General features: G+C 40.2%; 1 protein-coding gene across 1 annotated transcript in view; it reads right to left on the bottom strand.

Moving 5' to 3' along the window:
• The window catches only part of LOC134730423 (serine/arginine repetitive matrix protein 1-like), a 173,944-nt gene that overhangs the window by 142,877 nt on the left and 8,725 nt on the right, over window positions 1-22,342 (bottom strand). The window contains exons 2-4 of the mRNA XM_063604397.1: window positions 9,711-9,806; window positions 1,225-1,346; window positions 116-218 (exon numbers count right to left, since the gene is read on the bottom strand). Coding sequence (XP_063460467.1) covers window positions 9,803-9,806 — 4 coding nt within the window. The 3' untranslated portion in view covers window positions 116-218; window positions 1,225-1,346; window positions 9,711-9,802. The remainder of the gene's footprint in view (window positions 1-115; window positions 219-1,224; window positions 1,347-9,710; window positions 9,807-22,342) is intronic.

Raw genomic sequence — 22,342 nt, 5'->3', positions numbered from 1 at the left:
ACATTCCAATAATGTCTCATAAAACAAAGTTTAAGACAAACTGTTGTTTGATAACGCTGTTAAGATAAAATAACATTAACATGATCCTTCATGTATTAAGATGACACTGACTCACCATCAATAGAGATGAGCTGCAAGTTGTTGTTCCATAGTTGACATGGGCTTGCTGATCTAGCCAATTCTATTGCCAAAGCTCCCCAGTGAATGGCAGCTTACATCTGTAAGATGATTATTACCAGTGGTCACAGAAAATAACAAAATAAAATGATCTATACAGAAATAAAACCTATGCCCTTGGTCCCAAACTACCATATTCTGATAAACTTTTAAAAAGTCACAGAAATGTATAAATACTGTATGATTCTTTCATTAAAAATTATATATGTAGTTACTCTGATCAATTCATTGTAGTCTATATATTACTTACCTAAATATGCAAATAATGAAAGCCTGACCCCCTGCCTCAGAATGTTCTCAGCTATCTTAACTAAAACGAAGATTGTTTCTGACTTGCAAAATCAGAAGTGTATAATGATGATGCTCAAAACATGAAAGCATGCCAACTTTATACCCCTCATCACCAGTAGCAATAACTGAGGAAATTACAGAATATTGTTGTTAATTTTAGAAATATTCTCTATACCATTAAATGTAATATGACTACAGCCAAAATTACTTTGACATTTCCTAGAATTCTGAAAAACACTTCCATTTTTTATGAAGAAAAAAATTTTAGTTACTAGCTACAGTGTTCATTCTTGTTAATACCGAGGTTTTACAATAAAATAGTTCTACTGACTCCTGATATGGAATTTTATCAGTTTCTAGTTGAATCTCCTTCATAAAGCTGAGAAGCTGATAAAATATTACTGGAAGACATTGTTTGTAAGTAAAATTAATGTTACATACTTATTTATTATTTAAAAGAATAAGAAATTAGATTAACAACTTAAAAATTAATAAGCCATTAAAACTAGATATAAGTAAAACAAAATCACAATGTTAAGTGCCTATGATGAGCAAGGCACTATTTAGAGGTTCTGTGAACAAGTATAAAAATAACAAGGCATAGTACATAACCCCAAAGAAATCACAATTTAGATATTATTGAAACATTCTTCTTTCAGTGCTCCATAGTTGTTTACAAAAACAAACAGCTAGATTCTAACCCAGATCCTCTGTTAGCACAGGAAGGATGATGTGGAAAAGTACAGCATCACCTACCACGGCATGGTAGCTACCATAAGGATGCAGCTCTGGGGCTCCTCTTGCATATGGAAATAAGGAAATTTTAATAGAAATATTGAGAACATCTGCTGCAACCTGTGATGCAGGCCCACTGCCACCTGCAAACAAATAAAATTCATTAATTTTAAGACACCATATAAACATTTCCAGTCACAATTCTGTTTTAATGGGTCATGCAGCAAGCATATTCTCTTTAACAGCTTTCCATTATCATCCCCCACCAACTCACCAAAATTGGATGTCTTCCACTAGACTGCAAACTCCTAAAGTTCCTCTTCATTTTGGTTTCCAATTTCTACAACGCCTAGCCGAACAAATAACTCAGTCTAGTAAGAAATTAAGGTTAAAACTGGCTACTATAATACTCTGTAACCAGTTCTATAATAAGTTTTATAGAAAGTACTACAGATACTAAAAGGAAGGAAAAACTGGCTTTAAAGAATGAGTTGCTGCTGGACAGAGAGACAAGTACAGAAAAAGCATTCTTAGTGGAAATAAGGTAAAAAGTTAGGGAGGTACAAAAGGGCACATAATATTCTGAGAATTTCAAGTAGCTTTTTGGGAAAGCAGCAAATAAGAAGACAAAGGCAGGAGAAAGATAATGGAGATGACTTATATGCTAAAAAGCTGAACCTGTATTCTGACTAAAGGAGTGAAGACAGGAAAGTGAAGTGATCATTAAAAAGATCTTGGCAGCAGTATGAAAGATGGGAGGAAGAACAAGACTGAAGGCAATGGACTAAATCACACAAGACAAAGCGGGCTTGACCTAATGGTATATGGAGTTACGGCGACCCAACTCATCACCAATGACCATTAGGTCTGTTACCCACTAAGTCTCAAATCCAGGTACATATTTAGACAATACTACAGACGCTAATTTATTTTAGAAAACTGTTTATGTAATATAATCTCAATTAAAAAATGGCAGGAATTTGACACAGGAATATCAACATGTGAAAATATTAATAATGAGTAGTAGCATTAGAGGTCATGTTTTTCTTCTTGTCATTGATATATTCCAAATGTTCTACATAATAAAATTAAAAATAAATTCTACAACAATTTCTCGAAGCTGTGATAGCTAAAACTTGCATTAACCCTAAAGAGCCTCACCCAGGATCCCTTGACAATGTAACTGAACCCAAAGCCTTCTTCACCACCACAGCTCACTATCCCTAAAGTATTTATTCCTACATCAGGACTTTATCCCATGTTCTTTCTGCTTCTGTAGCACTCTCTGGCCCCGAATGCCCATCTAAATCTCAACTTCATCATACTACCAGTTACACTTATCTCAAACATGCATTACCTGCTCCATACATTTTCACATCCAATCATATTTAATTTATTGAAAACCATCTTCAGGAGTTCTCCTGTTTGTTCTTCCTACAGTTTTTATATAAGAACAGACTAGTGCAAGTCAGTCCTATTCCAAAGCAAATGTTCATACATGACCCATTTATGGACATATGCACATATCATTATTCCAATGTTTTGATAAACAAACTTATGTATATAACCACTACTAAAGAGTTTTCGAATCTATCTTCAGAAAAGTTGCCTACTGCTATGGGTTGAATTGTTTCCCCCCAAAATATGTTATAGCCTCAACCTCCGACTCCTGTGAATGTGACCTTATTTGGAGATAGGATCTTTGCAAATAATCAAGACAAAATCATTAGGGTGGGCCCTAATCCAATGTGACTGGTATCCTTACAAAGAGGTAGATTTGGACACAGAGACAGACATGCATACAGGAAGAACACCATGTGAAGGCAGAGATCACGGTGATAGACTGTAAGCCACAAAATGTCAAAGATTGCCAGCAAACCACCAGAAGCTAGCAAAGAACCATGGAACAGATTCTCCCTCATACCCCTTAGAAAGAACCAACACCTTGATCTCAGACTTCTATCCTCCAGAACTGAGAGACAATAGATTTCTGTTGAGTCAGTCGCCCAGTTTGTGGTATTTTGTTATAGCCGCCATAGCAAAATAACACAACTACTAAGGGAAACCATGATTTCTTTTGCTGAAAGTCACTAAAAACAAAAACATTTGTAAGATTACAAATCAAAAAAATATCTTGCTATTCATTTCTCACTCTGGTAGCAAATGTGCTATTTAATAGCTAAGCCAATCTAGTGCCAAAAACTTCTAAGACTAAACATGATTCATCCTTCATCCTATATAGTATCATTTATACAGACAGCATCACATAATCAAACATCAGAGAATGTAATCATTCTATAGATATTAGGATAAGAGAGTAAAATGAAGTTATATAAATTTTTCTTGGTAATGCGTAGAGCTGCTTCGTGAATTTTCATGCTGTGAAAATGTGATCTGACCCATAACACAACCAAAACATAGTATAATGAGTTACTTGATGAGCAATAATATTGGTATAGACCAGGAATGGGCTCTGAAGTAACACATACTTCAATTCAAATCCTTGCTCTCTCACTCACTAGTTACAGGCATATCTTGAAGATATTGCAAGTTTAATTCCAGATCCCAGCAATAAAGCAAACATTGCACAAAGCAAGTCACACAAATTTTGTTTCCCAGTGCACATAAAAGTTATGTCTACATTATAATGCAGTCTATTAAATATGTAATTACATTATGTCTAAAAAACTATGTACACACCTTAATTTTAAAATACTTTATTGCTAAAAAAAAAAATGTGAACGATCATCTGAGCTTTCGGTGAGATGTAATCTTTTTGCTAGTGGAGAGTCTTGCCTTGAAGTTGATGACTGCTGACTGATCAAGGTGGTGATTGCTGAAGTTTGGGTAGCTGTGGCAATTTCTTAAAATAAGACAATAAAGTTTGCCCCATTGATTGATTCTTCCTTTAATGAAAGATTTCTCTGTGGCATGCAATGCTGTTTGATAGCATTTTTACCCACAGTAGAGCTTCTTTCAAAACTGGAGTCAATCCCTTCAAACCCTGCTGTTGCTTTATCAACTAAGTTTATATAATGTTCTAAATCTGTTATTACTTCAACAGTGTTCACAGCATCTTTACCAGGGTACATTCCATCTCAAGAAACCACTTTTTTTTCCTCATCCGTAAGAAACAACTCATCCATTCGAGTTTAATCATGTAATTGCAGCAATTCGGTCACATCTTCAGGCCCCACTTCTAATTATAGTTCTCCCTATTTCTACCACATCTGCAGTTACTTCCTCCTCCAAAGTCCTGAACCCCTCAAAGTCATCCATGAGTGTTGGAATCAACTTCTTCCAATATCTTGTCCATGTTGATATTCTGAGCTCCTCCCATGAATCACAAACGTTGTTAACGGCAGCTAGAAGGGTGAATCTTTGCTAGAAGACTTTCAATTGACTTTGCCCAGATGCATCAGAGGAATCACTATGTATGGCAGCTATAGCCTTATAAAATGTATTTCTTTTTTTTTTTTTTTTTTCTGAGATGGAATCTTGCTCTATCGCCCAGGCTGGAGTGCAGTGGTGCAATCTCGGCTCACTGCAATCTCCACCCCCTGGGTTCAAGCAATTCTCCTGCCTCAGCCTCCCTAGTAACTGAGATTACAGGTGTGTGCCACCACGCCCAGCTAATTTTTTGTATTTTTAGTAGAGACAGGGTTTCACCATGTGGGCCAGGCTGGTCTCAAACTTCTGACCTCAGGTGATCCACCTGCCTCGGTCTCCCAAAGTGCTGGGATTACAGGTATGAGCCACTACTCTTAGACTCAAAATGTATTTCTTAATTAATAAAACTTGAAAGTTGAAATTACTCCTTGATCTATGGGCTATAGAACAGATGTTGTATTAGCAGACATGAAAACAATATGAATCTCCTTGTACATCTCCCTCAGAGCTCTTGGGTGACCAGGTACACTGTCAAGGAGCTATAATAGTTTGAAAGGAATCTTTTTTTCTAAGCAGCAAGTCTAAAACAGTGGGTTTAACATATTCAATAAACTATGTGATGAACACATGTGCTGTCATCCTGACTTTTTTGTTCTGTTTAAAAAGCAAAGGCATGGAAGATTTAGCATAATTCTTAAAGGCCCTAGGATTTTTGGAATGGCAAATGAGCATTGGCTTCATCTTAAAGTCACCAGCTGGTTTAGCCTCTAACAAGAATCAGTCTGTCCTTTGAGGCTTTGAAATCAGGCATTGGACTTCTCTGCTCTAGCTATGAAAGTCCTAGATAGCATCTTCTTCCAATAGAAGGCCATTTCATCTACATTGAAAATATGTTGTTTGTTGTAACCACTTTTGTCAATGATCTTAGCTAGATCTTCTGGATAACTTGCTATTGCTTCTACAGCAACACTTGCTGTATACTTACTTATACTTTTATGTTCTGGAGACCACTTCTCTCCTTAAGCCTCATGAACCAACTTCTGCTAGCTTCAGTCATTTTCTGTGTAACTTCCTCAACCTTCACAGAATCGAAGAGAGTTAGGGCTTTGTTCTAGATTAGGCTTTCACCTAATATTGTGGCTGGTTTGATCTTCTACCCAGACCACTCACACTTTCTCTACAATAAGACTGTTTTGCTTTTTTATTGTTTGTGTTTTCCTTGGAATAACACTTTTAATTTCCTTCAAAAACTTCCTTTGCTTCCACAACTTGGATGTTTGACAAGAGGCCTAGCTTTTGGCCTGTGCTGGCTTTTGACATGCCTTCCTCACTAAGCTTAATCATTTCTAGCTTTTGACTTAAAGTAAAGGAGGTGTGACTCCTCCTTTCACTTGAACACTTGAAGCCCATTTTAGCGTTATTAACTGGCACAACACTTTCAATCTTATTGTGTCTCAGGGAATAGGGTGGCCCAAGGAGAGAAAGAGGAATGGCTGATCAGTGGAGCAGTCAGAATACACACATTTATCAATTAGCTTTGCTGTCTTCAACGGGCTCAATTTGTGGCACCTCAAAACAATTACATCAGTAATATCGAAGATCACAGATCACCCTAACAGATACTGTAGTAATGAAAAAGTTTGAAATAGTGTGAGATTTACAAATTATGACACAGAGTCACTAAGTGACACATACTGTTGAAAAAATGGCACCAATAGACATACTCTATACAGGGTTGCCACAAACCTTCAATTTGTAAAAAACGTAGTATCTGTGAAGCACAATAAAATGAACCACAATAAAACAAAATATGCCTGTATATGACTTGAGCAAATTACTTAACCATGTTTGAGCTTCAAACTCTTCATCAATAAAATGGTAGTTTTACATTTTATAAAAACTGAAGAAATTAGATGATATATGAAATGTGCTTAACATATATTAATAATAATAATAGGGCTTTACTATTTTTATTAAAAGAAATGTTTATAAATTAAGGATTTTTTTACACTTCTCTTGGGTAGGAAAAATAATTAAGCAAGCTCATGTAAGAACAAAAGTCTTGTTCACGTATACTGTACACAAAATATTGCCTTTGGCTAGTTCCTGACTATAAAATGTAGGACTTTCCGAATTTTAAAACTATTTGTCAAAACTCAAAACACATTCAAAACCTAATCTTGGAACTAAAATACAAACAGGATCTCAGTGACTTTTGGCTTTGTCGTTGACATTAGTTGGTATGCAGCTTTCAAAGCTCTACAATACCACTCCTTTATTCCCTCAAATTTGTAAGCTTTAGCCAGTCCAGAAAAACTACCTTTACAATTTAGAGTCATATGAATTTAACTCAAATAGGATGGTATAATCCACTGAACCTTCTACCAGGAACTAGTGATGTGTTTATCTCTTTTAAATATAAATCTTGTAAAATATACATCTCAAAAATCAGCTAATTGAAGAAAATACATATTTTGAATTCACATACTTCTTTTGAGAAATATTTAAATAATGCAAAACCTAACAAATCACCAAATTCAAAAGGACCTTGTTATATCATGCAAACAATCTACACAAGATACAAATTATATTCCCATATGAATTTCAATACCTGTGAACTGAAATTTGCTCCTATATCTACATATAAAGAAGGAGAAGAAATTGCACAATTAAGTCCAGAAAGACTGCAATTATTATGGAAAGAATGGTGGTATTTTTGTTAACCTCTTTATCTAAAAGAGCTATCTGATGGCCGGGCATGGTGGCTCACGCCTGTAATCCCAGCACTTTGGGATACCGAGGCGGGCAGATCACCTGAGGTTGGGAGTTCGAGACCAGCCTAACCAACATGGAGAAACTCCATCTCTACTAAAAATACAAAATTAGCTGGGTGTGCTGGCACATGCCTGTAATCCCAGCTACTAGGGAGGCTGAGGCAGGAGAATCACTTGAACCTCGGAGGCAGAGGTTGCGGTAAGCCGAGATCGCACAATTGCACTCCAGCCTGGGCAACAAGAACGAAACTCCATCTCCAAAAAAAAAAAAAAAAAAGCTATCTGCACTGGTCAAATTTGTTGGAAAATATATCAACAACCCACTTCTCCTTGTGCAAGAGATAACTATTCTTAGCATCTTTTTAAAAATTTTAGTGAGTTATAAAAATATGTTCAATGCTATAATAAGTTCAACAATATTAGCATCAGCATCAAAGCTAATGTATGGTCAAGACCAAACATAGGTATTTTTTTTTAATATTTATGAAAACAGGCCAGGCGCAGTGGCTCACGCCTGTAATCCCAGCACTTTGGGAGGCCAAAGCGGGAGGTTCGCTTGAGCCCAGGAGTTCAAGACCAGTCCAGGCAACAAAGCGAGACCCCGTCTCTACAAAAAATTAAAAAATTAACTGGGCATAATGGCGCACGCCTGTGGTCCCAGCTCCATATGAGACTGAGGCGGAAGGATCACTTGAGCCCAAGAGGTCAAGGCTGCAGTGAGCTGTGTTGACACCACTGCACTCCAGCTCAGGCAACAGAGACCCTGTCTCAAAAACAAAACAAAACAAATTTTATAATTATATTTATACACATACATATTTATGAAAACATGTTTTGCCTTTATTCTTAGTGTAGTTCCTAACTTTAAAACAGACTTTGTTAGTTGAGTTTTCGAAATATGAATGTGCTTTTTGCTCAATTAAACAACATAAAGGTCACTTTTCAGAAAACAATGTTATTTGCAAGGAGATAACTAAATTGACACATTTAATTTAAACAAAATATTTTGAAGTATTAAGAAAAACTCTAAGACTTTTTTAAAGTACTGATTTAAAGTTAGCAAACATGGCTGGGTGTTATAGCTCACACCTGTAATCCCAGCACTTTGGGAGGCCAAGGTGGGAGAATCGCTTCTGGCCAGGAGTATAAGGCCAGCCTGGGCAACATAATGAAACCCATCTCTACAAAAAAAAAGAAAAGAAAATAATAAGATAAAGTTAGCAAATGCCATATTCTATTTATTTAAGATACATACTAAATAATACTATAATTTGGGCTGTCCCCAAATTACAATTCCTATCTCCCAGGCTTCCTAGGCTGGAGTGCAGTGGCGCAATCTCAGCTCACTGCAGCCTTGACCTCCCCAGCTCAAGTGATCCTCCCACCTCAGCCTCCCAAGGAGATGGGTCCACAGGCACATGCCACCAAGCTGGGCTAATTATTGTATTCTTTTTGTAGAGACAGGGTTTCACCATGTTGCCCAGGCTAGTCTCGAACTCCTGAGCTCAAGCGATCCATCCACCTCAGCCTCAAAAAGTGCTGGGATTACAGGCGTGAGCCACCATACCCAGCCTCAATTCCAAGCATTTTTTCAAAAAGTGAACAGCAAGGAAAAATTAAATATATTTTCTTTTTATCTTAAAGTCCCAATATAGTAATATTAATAAAAATCACATGAATACATTATATTAAGAAAATATAATCTGTTACATTATTAGCAAAAGACCATATCAATTATTATGGATAGTAATTGGGGCAGGGAGTATGCCTTTATCTACTCCACATGCCTTAAGCATGATAAAAACTCAATAAATATGTGTTGAATATCTATACTTCGAGAACAATAAGCACAATGGTCACATAATTCTCCTAAGAATCAAATACGGAAAAATCTTAAAGAACTGGGCATTCAAAACAGGACATGAACAAATTTTTACATCATGCAAATCTAACATTGGTAAGAGAAAATTCTACCCCTTGTATCCACGAATTGTAAGTCACAGCTACAAATTATGTACTGGCTGTGTCAATGGAAAATATATAGCCAATGCTGGTTTTGAAATAATCTCAACTTGGTCTAAAGTGAAGTCATTAAGAACTGAGTAGAAATGGCGTATATATTTAAGCCCCTATAATTCTGGGATTATATATGGGCAAGAAAGTAAATTTACCACATTCTGTGTTATTTTTGTTAACACCACACCACATCTCTATGGAGAGCTATAATAAATAAGAAAGTGAGGTAACATATATGAACTACACAATGACTATATATTCTTGTGTTTCACTAGGGTCTCTGGTTTTAGCATTGCTGGTTTAGTGGTTAAGTCTCAACATTCTTACCGCCATCATCCTGGTTAATATTGTGGTCACGGAGAAAACAGGTTCATCATGGGCTAGTTTCACTTATCCACACCTTTTCTCTTGAGTTTCATCTACCTGCTGGAGAAACACAGGGAAATTTAATCAGTGTAAAAAATTCCTTATATTACAGATATTTGCTGGAATTTTCTATTAGACAAAGAGTTGCTTTTTGAAATATTCTCACACACACCCTAAAGAAGCTTTCCCAGACAGAAATGAAAGAAAGTATATTCAGTAAGTGTGAGCAAATAAAGCAATGCCTAAATAAAAGGTGTACTGAATACTGGTATCTCAATCACATTAGATCTCTCTTCCCCAACTTAATATACCACGGAAATTTTCCTGTTAGAAGCTGACGAACATGTAAGATAATTTGACCTAAAATACAGACAAATAAATGTGTTACCTGGTCTGCTTGTTAAAACACAACTACCAGGCTGGGTGCAGTGGCTCATGCCTGTAATCCCAGCACTTTGGGAAGCTGAGGTGGGCGGATCACGAGGTCAGGAGTTTGACACCAGCCTGGCTAACACGGTGAAACCCCATCTCTACTAACAATACAAAAAATTAGCCGGGCGTAGCGGCTGGCGCCTGTAGTTCCAGCTACCCGGGAGGCTGAGAAAAGAGAAAGGCGTGAACCCAGGAGGTGGAGCTTACAATGAGTGGAGATCACGCCACTGTACTCCAGCCTGGGTGACAGAGCCAGACTCTGTCTCAAAAAAAAAAAAAAAAACACAACTACCTGGAGAATACTTACAGCACAGACAAAGCTACTATTAGCAGCGTCACCCACCCTAAAGAAAATGGTTACTATTATAAGTTCCCAAGTATGCATTTGTAGAAGGAAGCAGTAGTTTATTAAACCAACTTTTTGATCTTGAAGCAACAGATTTGGGAAAAGATGGTTTTACAATAAAATATATAACTCCAACCTCCAGTTACATTGCTATTTTTTCATAGGACAGACATGGCACTGTGTGAATATTATGACTCAAGCTTAGTCATCTCAACTAAGAATGAATTAAATTCGTTAGAGTAAAAACCTGAAAGGGAAAGTACATGCATGTAATTCTAAGTTGCTATTTTTAGAATGGGGTTTTTCTCCAAAGAGATTTTAAAAATGTATTTCCACATTATTTGTGCTATTTTCACTTTAGTACTCTGGTATATTGGCTACTGAATAGAAACAAGAAACAAGCCCATTTTCCAACAGAAGGTCATTTATGATTTGAACATAGTATAAACTACATAAAAAAGGAAAAGTAATTTATTAAAGACCTGCTTGCTAAAACACTGAATTTCAGAGACATATACATGTAAAAAGACGCTTGTGTTTATGCCCATCCTATTTTCCTGGTATTTAAAGAGATCAAAAAAGTAACTGTAGAGTAAGAAGCCTATTGAAAACCTCATTATATCTAAACTACTTTATTATATTTATTACATTATATCTAAATGACTTTCCAGGAAAGTCCAGAAAATACAGAAGAGCTTCACAGGTTCTGCAGGACACACAGTATTGTAACCCTATAAGCAGCTTCCAGGCTAATAGGGCTTCAGTGGTTTTTCCCTACAGAAAAGATAGTCCGAGAAAAAAATCTGTTTCTCTATTCTCTCTCCTCACTCCTTCTTAAGAATAATCAGAAAAAAAATGACAGGCAATGTGGAGTGAGGAAAAGACAACCTGAATGGAAGTCAGGAAAACTGAGTTTTATTCCCTGCCCTGTGACTTATTATATAGTCTTGGGCAAGTTACTTAGCCTTTCTTGGCCTCTGTCTTTTGTTTGTTTCATTTTGTTTCATATGGAACACAAGAAGTACTGAAAAAAATGTTTTAATTACACCTAGAAAGACAGCAGAGACCATAGAGGCCTACCCCCAACTTCACAGGTGAGGACACTAAAACAGAGAAACACGCCCAGTCATAGGTGATTAGATTAAAAGACTTCTAACAACAGACACAGCTCCAACATTTAAAAAAGTATTTATTTAAAAAGTATTTATTTAAATTTATTTACATCAAATTTTTAGAACATGTTAAAAAAAAAGTAACTAAGTAGCAAAAAGGATAACTGCCAAATTTAGGATAATTATCTTTTCAAGAAGCCATAAAGAAATATATTCTGGAAGGCTTCAATTGTACTGTTAATATTTTATTTCTCGAACTGGGTTTGGGGTATATGGATGCTTATTTTTCTTCATATACCATTTTGTATGAAATACTTTCTAGTCTTTTTTTATGTAACCACCAAAACATCTTTAATCAAAAAGTAAAATAAATGAAAACACTTCTCTGGAACTTTAAAGGTCAATGAAAATAGTTGTGTATGGTTTCAAATATTCTCCTGCTGAGTTTAAAAGGTAAATATCACTGTGTCCCCCAACATAAGAAAAAAAAAGCGTAATGTGCTAATATATATATATATATAACTATTTCTAATCTAACTTAGTAAAATATAAAAGTACTACACAAATAGCACAAAACACAAAATAAATTTTATTACTAATAGCATGATAAACCCATTTAAGACTATTGAGAGACATACTTAACAATCTGTACTTTAAATACATTCAAGAGTCACATCTAGTAGCCTAGTGTTTCATCGTCAGATTGGCTGGTTGTTTTTATTGAAACAAATAAGAACTGCAATAATTTACCTAAAGTAAGCAAAGGCCTATCTAAATATCTACATAGAACCTATGTGTAAAAACTAAGTGCCTCCAAAATATCTGAAATTTTCCAACAAGAAAGTACAGGTCATTCAGCAAAATATATTTACTGTATACTACCATAATAGCTATTTAATTGTTATCATTATGATGTAGATATATAATGGAAACAGATGTTCCTTTTTCCTTTCAGCAAAGCAAAGGGAAAGTATAAACTTGCTGATATTGCACAGACTACTACCATAGCACAATAGAGGAAAAAAGACATTAGCACATGACAATATTAGTTTTTACTACACAACTAATTGCATAAAAAGTATAACTTGAGATCATTAAATCAATATAATTTTCAACACTACAGAAGAGAAACAAATAGATGTGTATAACCAGCCTATTTCACATCTGCAGTTGGGAAAATACTTCTGACAGATTAAATATATGCAAAACGCTACCACTGCTTTCAGAACACAAGGAAAAGAGTGTTGTTCTGTTTTCTTTGCTCATGTAACATGAATTAGAATGCTGCCTCTACAGAGGAATTTTTTTTAAGTACCAGTATAAATTGGTAGAACCTTTCTGGAAAACAATTGGGCAATCAATATCAAGAACCTTAAAAAACAGTCTATATTCTCAGTCTAAGTAATTTCTCTTTTAATAACATATTGTAAGGAAATAACCATAGGGATGGCTAAAGATTTATTTAAAATGCAATTCATTACAACTTAGTTTATACAAATGAAAATTAAAAATCTGAGTTGTCTAATAGAGCAATAATTAAAGTAGATATGTTAAAACATTATAGAGTCAATATAAATGACTTTAATAATTTTAATCATATTACATTAAATGCTTAGAGGAATAAGGTTTAGAGAAAACCTTATTATACAAAATGGCATTTCTAATTTTTGTAAATTCTGTCTTATGGGCATATACTACTTTTATCAGAAAAAGTTATTTTTTCTTTAAACAGTTCTATTTCTATCATCTGATATTCTCAGTCCAAAGTTTCTAAAATTCTTTGGGCAAAAGAGTCCTATAAATATTTACAGGTAAATTGACTTAAAGTTATGTTGATATGTTATTTGATCCTGAAATCTGGCACAGAAAAAGAAGCATTTGTCAATCACATAGACAACACCTTTTTTTTTCCTGGGTTAAACGGAATCCTTACAAATTAGGGAAAATTTTTATGGAACAAACATTATAAATGCTTCCTTAAGATCTATTAATATGATATGTAGTATGTTGCTCATTCAAGGAAATTTTCAATTACAAATATTTGTAAAGCAAATGAAGTAGCCTATTGATTGCTGTTTCAGTATGCCAGTAAAAAAGTTTGCCATAGCTTTCCTAGGACTCTTAGTTTCCTGATTTTATTTTTACAAGAAGAAGCTGATTTGTCTTAGGCTATTACTGTCTGTTACTTGTAGAAGTCTTGAGCAAAGGTGGGAAGCAGCAAATTCTGGCAATCTGCCTAAAGAGAAATCAATGAAACAAATTAATCCTTTGCAGGCTGCAATGACACAGTAATCCATCATTCAGAGCTGTTTTTATATACCAAATCAGAGAGCAGAGGAAAAGAGCCCTGGGGGATATCACAGGCAACAACTTACACCAACACTGGGAAAATACTGAGGAATCAGTTTATTTAAAGAGGATAGATTTCAGCTGATTGCCTATTTCGTCAAATAAAGATTTTTCTTCCACAGTGTGGTGAACCCAAGGGCCAGTGACTGTATCTTCAGAATTCAGTACCATCTATGCTGGCTGACACCAATAGGAGATGAATCTTTTTAAATAATTAGCATCATTAATCAGTATGGTCAAATATCTGGGTAAAATAAATATTACTTTGTCCATCCAACTACAAAGTGTTATACATGGTCCTTGTTTTCACCAGAAACTAAGTGTAAATTTACCTACTAATCTACAACTTAACTAATTCCTGGTACACCATATTTGAGGTACTTCTTCACACATAAAATGTAACCATTTAAGATACATGTTACTTCCTAATGCTGTGTTAAGTTTAAAGACTTAAAATTTTTAATTCAAGCTCTTGTGTAAATTCCAGCAAGCAAGTCAGATTATAAATAAATGACTTATTTTAAAATGATAAATAATAATTTTGCTCATAATGTAGTTGACAGTGTTGGAAGATAAATGTGGTTTTCTTTTACAAATAAACTTATAATAAATGTACAGCACTATATTCAAACTAAGTATATTTATTTATACTTTTATAAAAGCCTATGTATTTAAATTTATTTGTGCTTCTGTAGAAAGTTATGCACCTTACTATGTCTTACTAGAGTAATGCATTCTAAGTAGAAGTATATTTCCTTGATGAAAACTAATGGCAAGAACTACAAAGTCACAGTGCATTACTACTCTAAATGCATGCATCATATTCATGGTTAAATGTGAGAAGTTAGTAAAAGAAAAGAATTTTCAAGATTATAAACCAAAGAAAACTTGACCCGAGTCCCTGAAATGCTAAAACCCCAGAATACCTAGTCACAAATCCAAAACAGAAAAAGAAGATTAAATAAATGCTAACTACTCAATTTTTGAGTGGCATGTTCGATTCTGAGGTCCGTGGCCATATGATCACAATTCCTGGCTATGCTGATGCATTTTTAATTCAATGCATGGATCTAGTATTTATTGATTTAATAAGGTTAGAAGAATTACATTGTTGCTGCTACTGATGAACTGTCAGCAATTTAATCCAGTGAAATCTTACACAGAAATGTTTATTTTAGGGGAGAACGAGAGGAACAACAGCCATGTAAATAAATTTAATTTCTTTACTACCCTTGAGAGTGACAAGAGCAAAACCCTTCTTTTCTAGACTGCTTTGGGCCCCAAACATTTTCTTTGATTAAAGATGTACCAGCTGATTGAGCTTATGGTGAAAAAGTTGCAGGATAGCCTTGTAGGTACACCTTAAAAATTAGGAAAAGCAATGACTTTCTCCCAGTATCCACTCTAGTCTCTCCTCATAGGTTTGAGGTACACATGCCCCCACACACCTCAACCCTTACCTTGTCACCTAACAAGGTTTCAACGAGCCTGTCAGCGATTTCCTCTCTCTGGACCCTAAAATTTCCCACAGCATCATTAGTACACAGGAAGACAGAAGAGAAGGGAGAAAATAGAAAATTAACCTTCTTAAAAGCAATTCGGCCAAGAGAGGCTTTAAGGGCTATGTCAAAGTAAGGAGGTATTACAAGATCCAGAATCAGAAAGCGGGTTTAAAAAATCCACAAAAGTTGCTGAAACAAACACTTGGGGACTATTAGAAAGCTTTTTGCACTGCTGCACTACCCTGCTCCTGGGCTTATCTCCCCAACCTGGACACCTGGGAAGCATGCTGTGCTTCAGCGTTTCCCTGACTTTGAAGAAATGGAGCGCTGGTGGTGCTGCTGCGGAGGTCAGTAAAACTATGCTAATTGGTGAACCTAATTGCTTCAAGCAGTCCTGCCTCTAAACATGGAGAGAGTACAGTTGATGGAGTCAGTCTGTTCCTGATAAAATGAAGAACCACTGAATTAAATTCCCAAGGAAGGCACTATAAAAGTTTCCACAGTGTAACCAAATGACTTCACCTATGTTATTACCTCTAAGATGACATCTTTGAAAGAAAGCAGACCCCAGTCGGGCTCCATATTCATAAATTGGCTGAGCTTAGGCCAGTGAATCTGGATTTATTTAAAAAGGTTTTTTCATCTTTCCAATCAAATGAAGTCATTTTTAATTAGATGCTTTCTGTTAACAATGTCACTCTTCTCCACATTACCTGCTCACACTTGCAGCGCCTCTAGTGCAACATCTGGAGCACGAGTCCTCTGCAAGCAGTCCTCCCAACAGATTGGCTGGAGGATGGTAGTATTTCCGTTTCTCAGTCCCTGTCTGAAGGAAGATCCCATTCAGCGGGCTGATGGCGCGGGACATATCAACTCTCTAAACTGAGAGATTACAAAACAATCTCTAGAAAAACTCTTAAGATAACAGTCTCCCAATATCTTTTTTATGAACTACATAGCACTTTCTCCGCTGTTCCCGCCTTGCAGATGGGTGTTTTAAAAAGTGCCAAGGGCCACAAAAGGAAACTCCCACTGACTCTACAGCTTCTTGAAACCCAGTTCCTCCTTAAAACAGAAAATCAGGTGTGAGGGTCCCCAGCTGTGCCCCAGGCCTTGCTTCCTACCCCTACCAGCAGCCCACCACCTGAAGAGGACTGGCTGTCCAAGGCAGGGCAAATCGTTAGGCACCCCAGGAGGATGGCAAGGTTCAGCGCTTTAGCCAGCGGGGGGGGCGAGGAAAGAGGCTAAATGGGGAAGTTGTAAAAGCGGCTTCGTTCGACGGTGGATCTCTGAACCTTAAAAGATTGGCGGGGACCCACTCACACTCCCTGGGGACCATTACTAAGAGGTCTGCTGTGCCGACCCGAGGGGGCGCCAACTGCCCGCGCGGAACCGGGCCGTGGGCCTGGGGTTCGGGAAGCGTGCGCCACCCCCCGGTCGGGCCTGGCTTCCTTCTTGAAGGCCCCCGGCGCAGGCCCGGTGCTTTGTCCCTCCGGCCTTCTCAAGGAGTGGTGGCCTTCTGCGGTGGCGAGAGCACGGCCTCTAGCCTTCCGCCGACGTCTCAGTGCGCAGATTCCGCGGCCCGGGCCCCTCCGCCGCGCGGGGCACCGCACTAGCGTCGACCTCCCGGCAGCCAACCCCGCGCGCAAGGCGCCGCGGCCGGATATGGGCCTAGCTTCCGGGATCCGCTCCCCGCGGGGCTGCGCTTAGTGTCGGAGTTCGCTAGTCCAGGGGAAAGGGGTGGGAGGGGCCCTCGGAGGGGCCCCTACAAGGGATCCCAGTCCGCAGAGTTAAAAATTCGTTCGCAAGGAAGCGCCCTTCCGGGGTCAGGGTCGTGAAGAGACACTCGAGAATTAGGGTCCTGGACTGCGGTGGGGCCGGGCCTGGACTTGGGGCAGGTGTTTCCTGGCCGCCCTGGGGCCCTGCAGCACCGAGGGCCGCGCTGATCTCAGGGCTCAGGCGGACGAGGGGCCGCCACAGGCACCTTGGGACCCTGGCGGCCTGAAGGCATGGGGCCTTCAGGAAAGCCTCGGGCACTCCCAGCGGGGGACCTAGCGCCAGGTCAAGATTCCATTCGGGGCGGGGAGCTTCTAAGCAGGAGTTGCTGACCAAGGAAAGAGTCTGGACCCGGGACCTCATCCCTGAGGACCAGACCACGACCTTGGAGCTCAGCTCTCAGTCCTTCCCGGCTAGGGATGCGGAGGGGTCGGGAGCTCGACGGCTAAGCGGCAGGGAATCCTGAGTTCCTAGAGATCTACAGAAAGCAGAAGAACGACACTAGATGAGACTAGACAGTGACGGCGGAAGGACGGAACCACATGGAGACTGACACACTTTGCGAGTTGGGACTCAATTGCATTTCTTTAAGTCCTTGATTCCGAAGTTTCCCCGCCCTCCTATGCAAGAGCGTTTGGGGAAACTAAGTTCCTTAGACTCTTTCATCCTTGTTATGTGAGCTCAGGGAGGAAGGCAGACAATAGCTGCAGCCTAAACACCTGCTATCTCTCAATGCAATAAAATATAGACGGTGATTGGAGTCGTTTCTCTTTTTGCTTCCAGAGGGAGCTCAAACCTGAAGCATCAAGGTTATCTTTTTCCAAAGGTAAAACAAGAGACTTGCAAAACCTGCTAGGGACACCACAGCTCACATCTGGAGGGGGTTCCCCTTTGCAAACAGAAAAGGCAATCTGATTTTTTTTTTTTTCATTTTAGGGTTTGTGTGAACCTAAGTTCGGTACCTGCGACGAGTAAAAACACTTATTTGACCCTCTAGAGACTCAGCTAGAACTGACTGAGCAAAGGGAAATCAGGCAAAAGAAAGGGAAGGTACTGAGGAGAAAACGGTAAGCGGAGGTCTGGGGTGGGATAGTGCGCAGGGGTTCCTCTGACCGGGCGGCGGGACCCAGCTGCCGCGCAGGTAAATCCCAATACGCCTGGCACTGGGGTTCTGGACAGACTTGGTCTAAATACAGCCACGTGCTCGGGGCTGCTGTGCTCCAGCTGTGCGTTTCGGGGCGGTTTGCGCGCACGCGCACGTACACACACTCACACGGGCGCGTGCCTCTGTCCTGGCGCTGGGGCCTGAGGTTGTCCAGGCAGCGGAACCCCCCTGTTCCCGCCGGCCACTTGATGATGTCGCTCAAACTAGATACGGGGTCTCTCTAGTCAAGGAGGGCGAGCAGACAGAGGCGCCCGGCTTGTGGGTATCCAGCCCCACGTAGGGGAAGGGCTCATAGAGGGGCAGAGCCCAGGGAGAAGCGACATGCCCCCGGCTCCGTGCTCCTCTTCGCCTATCGGCCGGGTCACCTGTCAGCCGGTGCTCTCTCGGCTGGCTCCCAGTCCCTCCTCGCTCCCCGCAGCCACGCAACAAAGCGCTGTCAGCCCGAGCTGGGCGCCTTGGCCTCTTTCTGGTGCCCCAGCCCTGCGAGCCAGGGCTCACCCCACACTGACGCTTCCAGGTACAAACACCACCAGCGCCGTTATTCCAGACTCCAGATCCCTGCCTTTTCCCCCCACCGAGCAAAGACAGGCCGGTGTTTGGGGGTGGTTGTTGTTCTTTTAAAAGTATATTAAAGGATCATTGGCGTCTCCCTGTCAAGTCATTACGCCTTTATCCCCATCAATTAACCACACCTCAGAGGGCTGCTATTAAGAGCTCAAATGAGCTGCAAAAGTAGGTATCCCGTTTCAGGCAGATGTTGTTATCTCCCGCTGAGAGGCGCGGCCGGCGGGGCCGGATCCTCCGCTTCCCGCGACTGCCGGAGTCGCGCTGGACTAGGCTGACCGCGCAGGGCGGCGAGGCTGGAAGGGAGGTCGCCGCCCGACAATGCGCAGGTGCCAGAGGAGCCAGGAGGAGTGAGAAGCGCCCTAGACCCGCGGCCTCAAGCGCCATGCACGTCAAGGGGAAGTGTCTCCGGAGATGTGCCAGGAAGAACACCAAGAACGAGCTGTGCGTTTTTGCGCAGAGAAGTAGTCTTCGCAAGACCGCAGCTCCCTGCCGAAGGCCCAGAAAGGGAGTGCGGGGGAGAGGGCAAACTAGTGAGTTTGGCTGGCAGTGCTCCCCCGACACACCCCACTTTCTTTTCCTGCCACTCCAGACTCCTTCCCGGCAGCGGGCCTCCAGAACCCCTTGTTGGTAAAGGCGAGGTGCTGTGGGGATGCAGGATATGGAATTAGGGAATCCGGGACGGAAACGTAGCGTTTAGGACAAAGGGGATTCACTGGGGACTTCCGCGGCCTTTGCCCAGATGCGCCTTTCCACCCTTTCTCACTCCAGTCACTCCCGAGGACTTGGGGCACGACTGTCACACGCAACTGGGAGATCCTGGAAGACGGAGGAAAAACGAACAAGGGGACATGGCCCTCACTGCAGTGACAGGGCTTTCCTTCAGTCAGTGGCCACAATAAATTTAGCCAAGGCTAAAGGAGATTAATTTCCCAGCATAATCCAATTAAAAGATTTCTAAAGTAATCTTTTGCGAAAATGAAAAGTGCGCGACTAAAGAGGGGACTGGTTTTGATGACAGTGATTTATCGCCTCAGCACAGCACGCACGGGACACTCTCTCTCCAAGCGATTTGACCAGAGCATCCCGTCCTCGCCTCCTGTCCAAACCTTCCTCTTCCTGAAAGACAGCCATCTATCACGCCAACCTGGGCAGGAGATAATGTGCAAGGGGCTGGGGCGGCTTACAAGCACCATAGACCTTTTTAAGTGCTATTAGATTTATGGTCTCTTTTTCGACACCCATCCAGAGTAATTAGCACATATGTTCTAAATAGATGATAGTTTTGTGAGCAATAAAGCAATTACCCATCGTTGGAGCTGACAGTTCCTCCAACTAAACTCCAACCAGCAGCTAATTGGAAAAGTCATTTCAGCTCCATTGTCTGCAATTAGTCCTGCTAAACTACTACACCCCAACTAGCTGGTTTGAGTTTAATTTATTCAATGTTGTGTTTGCATGGACAAGCCTTTGCCACGAAGGGACTTGCCTTTTGCCCCTCTAGACTGCGCCCAGGGACTAGAAGAGCAAGCGGGAGTGAGCAGCCGATATCTGGGGGCTGGGATGGCCCCCGGGGGAGGAGGCACCCGACTGGGCCTCAGCTTCAAGGTTAGTTGTCCAGCGGCTGAAAGCCTGCAGAGAAAACCATTGTTTCTCCTGCTAGACAGTAACCGGAGAAAACTGCTCAGTTCATGCTACCAAAACCTTTATTTAAAAAATTAGAAATTGTCACCACAGAGAAAGCGACTGGGTTCTCAACTCACCCCTTGTTCACACATCCAGTCATGACCCTGGGCCACCACACCATCCCTAAGGAATAAACATAGAGTCAGACCGCCAAAACAGAAAAGTTCTGAGCCCTGGGGGAGTGGGGGACAGGCTTCAACTCTGGGAGTGATTCGTGGAAAGAAAAGAAAAGAAAGGTCAGGAAGCCCAGCCTCTGCCTCAGCCACTCTGAGTTTAAAGCCACTTTCCCCTTAAAAGTGGGGTTTCTCTGTGACTTTGTTTGATTTTTTTCCCCTTCCTTTCTTATATTTTTTTTCTTCCTTTCTTTCTAAAAGTTAAGCCCAACAGGTCCAGGATTTGTGCACAGTGAGTGGAAAAAATGTGTTAAACGTCGGTTTGACGCCCCACCGGAGCTTCCAAATATCCAGCGGCTGGGATTCTTCTACTTAATTTAATCTTTATTGGACAGGGCGGCTCCTATGCTCCTATTCACTAGGAAACCCGGGGAAACATATCCGTTGGGGTTCAGAATTGAGGGTGGGAAGGAGAGGAGTTAAAGAGGGATTAATCCTCCCCCACCCAACTTCAAACTTTAGAACTGCAATCGCCTGCAGCCTGGGGGGGTGTCCCCCAAGTCCCAGCCCTGACAGCCCAGGGTCTCTGCGATCTGGAGCCAGAGGAAGAGAGGTTGGCAGGTTGAGATGGGAACTTGTATCCCTAGTAACCAAGTATTCCCTTGATGGAATTTTACATTAAAGTGTCCCAAGCTCTGGGAGCAATGAGAATTTTACTTAGAAGAACATGGGGTGGGGGGAGCATCCTCCTCTTAGGAGGTAAAGCCCAGTGGTTTCAGTCCTAGAAATCCAATGTCCTTTTCTGGATTATCATTCATATTAAATGTCCTGGGAGATGTTTTTCTTTTTGAAGTAAATACTATAACAATGCCTGGAAGACAACTTGGACATTTTAACCAGCATGTGAGACTTCCTAAGATAATTCCTATTTCAAATAAATTATGATAAATTGCTCAGCTTCAAGAATTTGGAGACATGTGTCTATAGCATGTAAAACTTTTAAACTGCCTAATGTCAGGCTCTTATTTTCCACTATTTATTGTATTTTAACCAATTTAACTCCAAGCAAAAAGAAAAAATTGTGAGGAGAAATTGAAAGTAAAGGTCTTGTCTTGCCCCATTACCTCCCACCTGTCACACAATCTCCTCCCCCTGAAGAGAAATCCTCCTGTCACTGTGACTTCCAGTTGAAAACAGAAAGGAAATAAGATGACTTCTGGAAAAAGCTGTCCATTGTGTTCTTAATTATTTGCTTTTTTTTTTTTCAGTACTTAAATATGCCCAGAGAGTGAGGGCATGAAAAAGCTGAATGAAGAGTCAGCTGAAAGTATCACCTAGACTGCTTGTTAGAGAATTCTAAGGTAGATGTGTGTGCATACTTATGCATGAGGGTAAAATAACCTACCTAACCATCGCCCCCCCATGTATGGGAAATATTGACATATATATCCATGAACTGAAAAATCTGTAAGTACATGTGTGCAGAGATTCAGTTCTATGAAAGCTCAGCTAGCTGTCCGCATGCATGTATTCACTTCTGGAGTAAAG

This window comes from Pan paniscus, chromosome 4 (assembly GCF_029289425.2).
Source record: "Pan paniscus chromosome 4, NHGRI_mPanPan1-v2.0_pri, whole genome shotgun sequence".
In the NCBI taxonomy this organism is placed as follows: Eukaryota; Metazoa; Chordata; class Mammalia; order Primates; family Hominidae; genus Pan; species Pan paniscus.
This window is presented reverse-complemented; position numbering and strand designations above follow the sequence as displayed.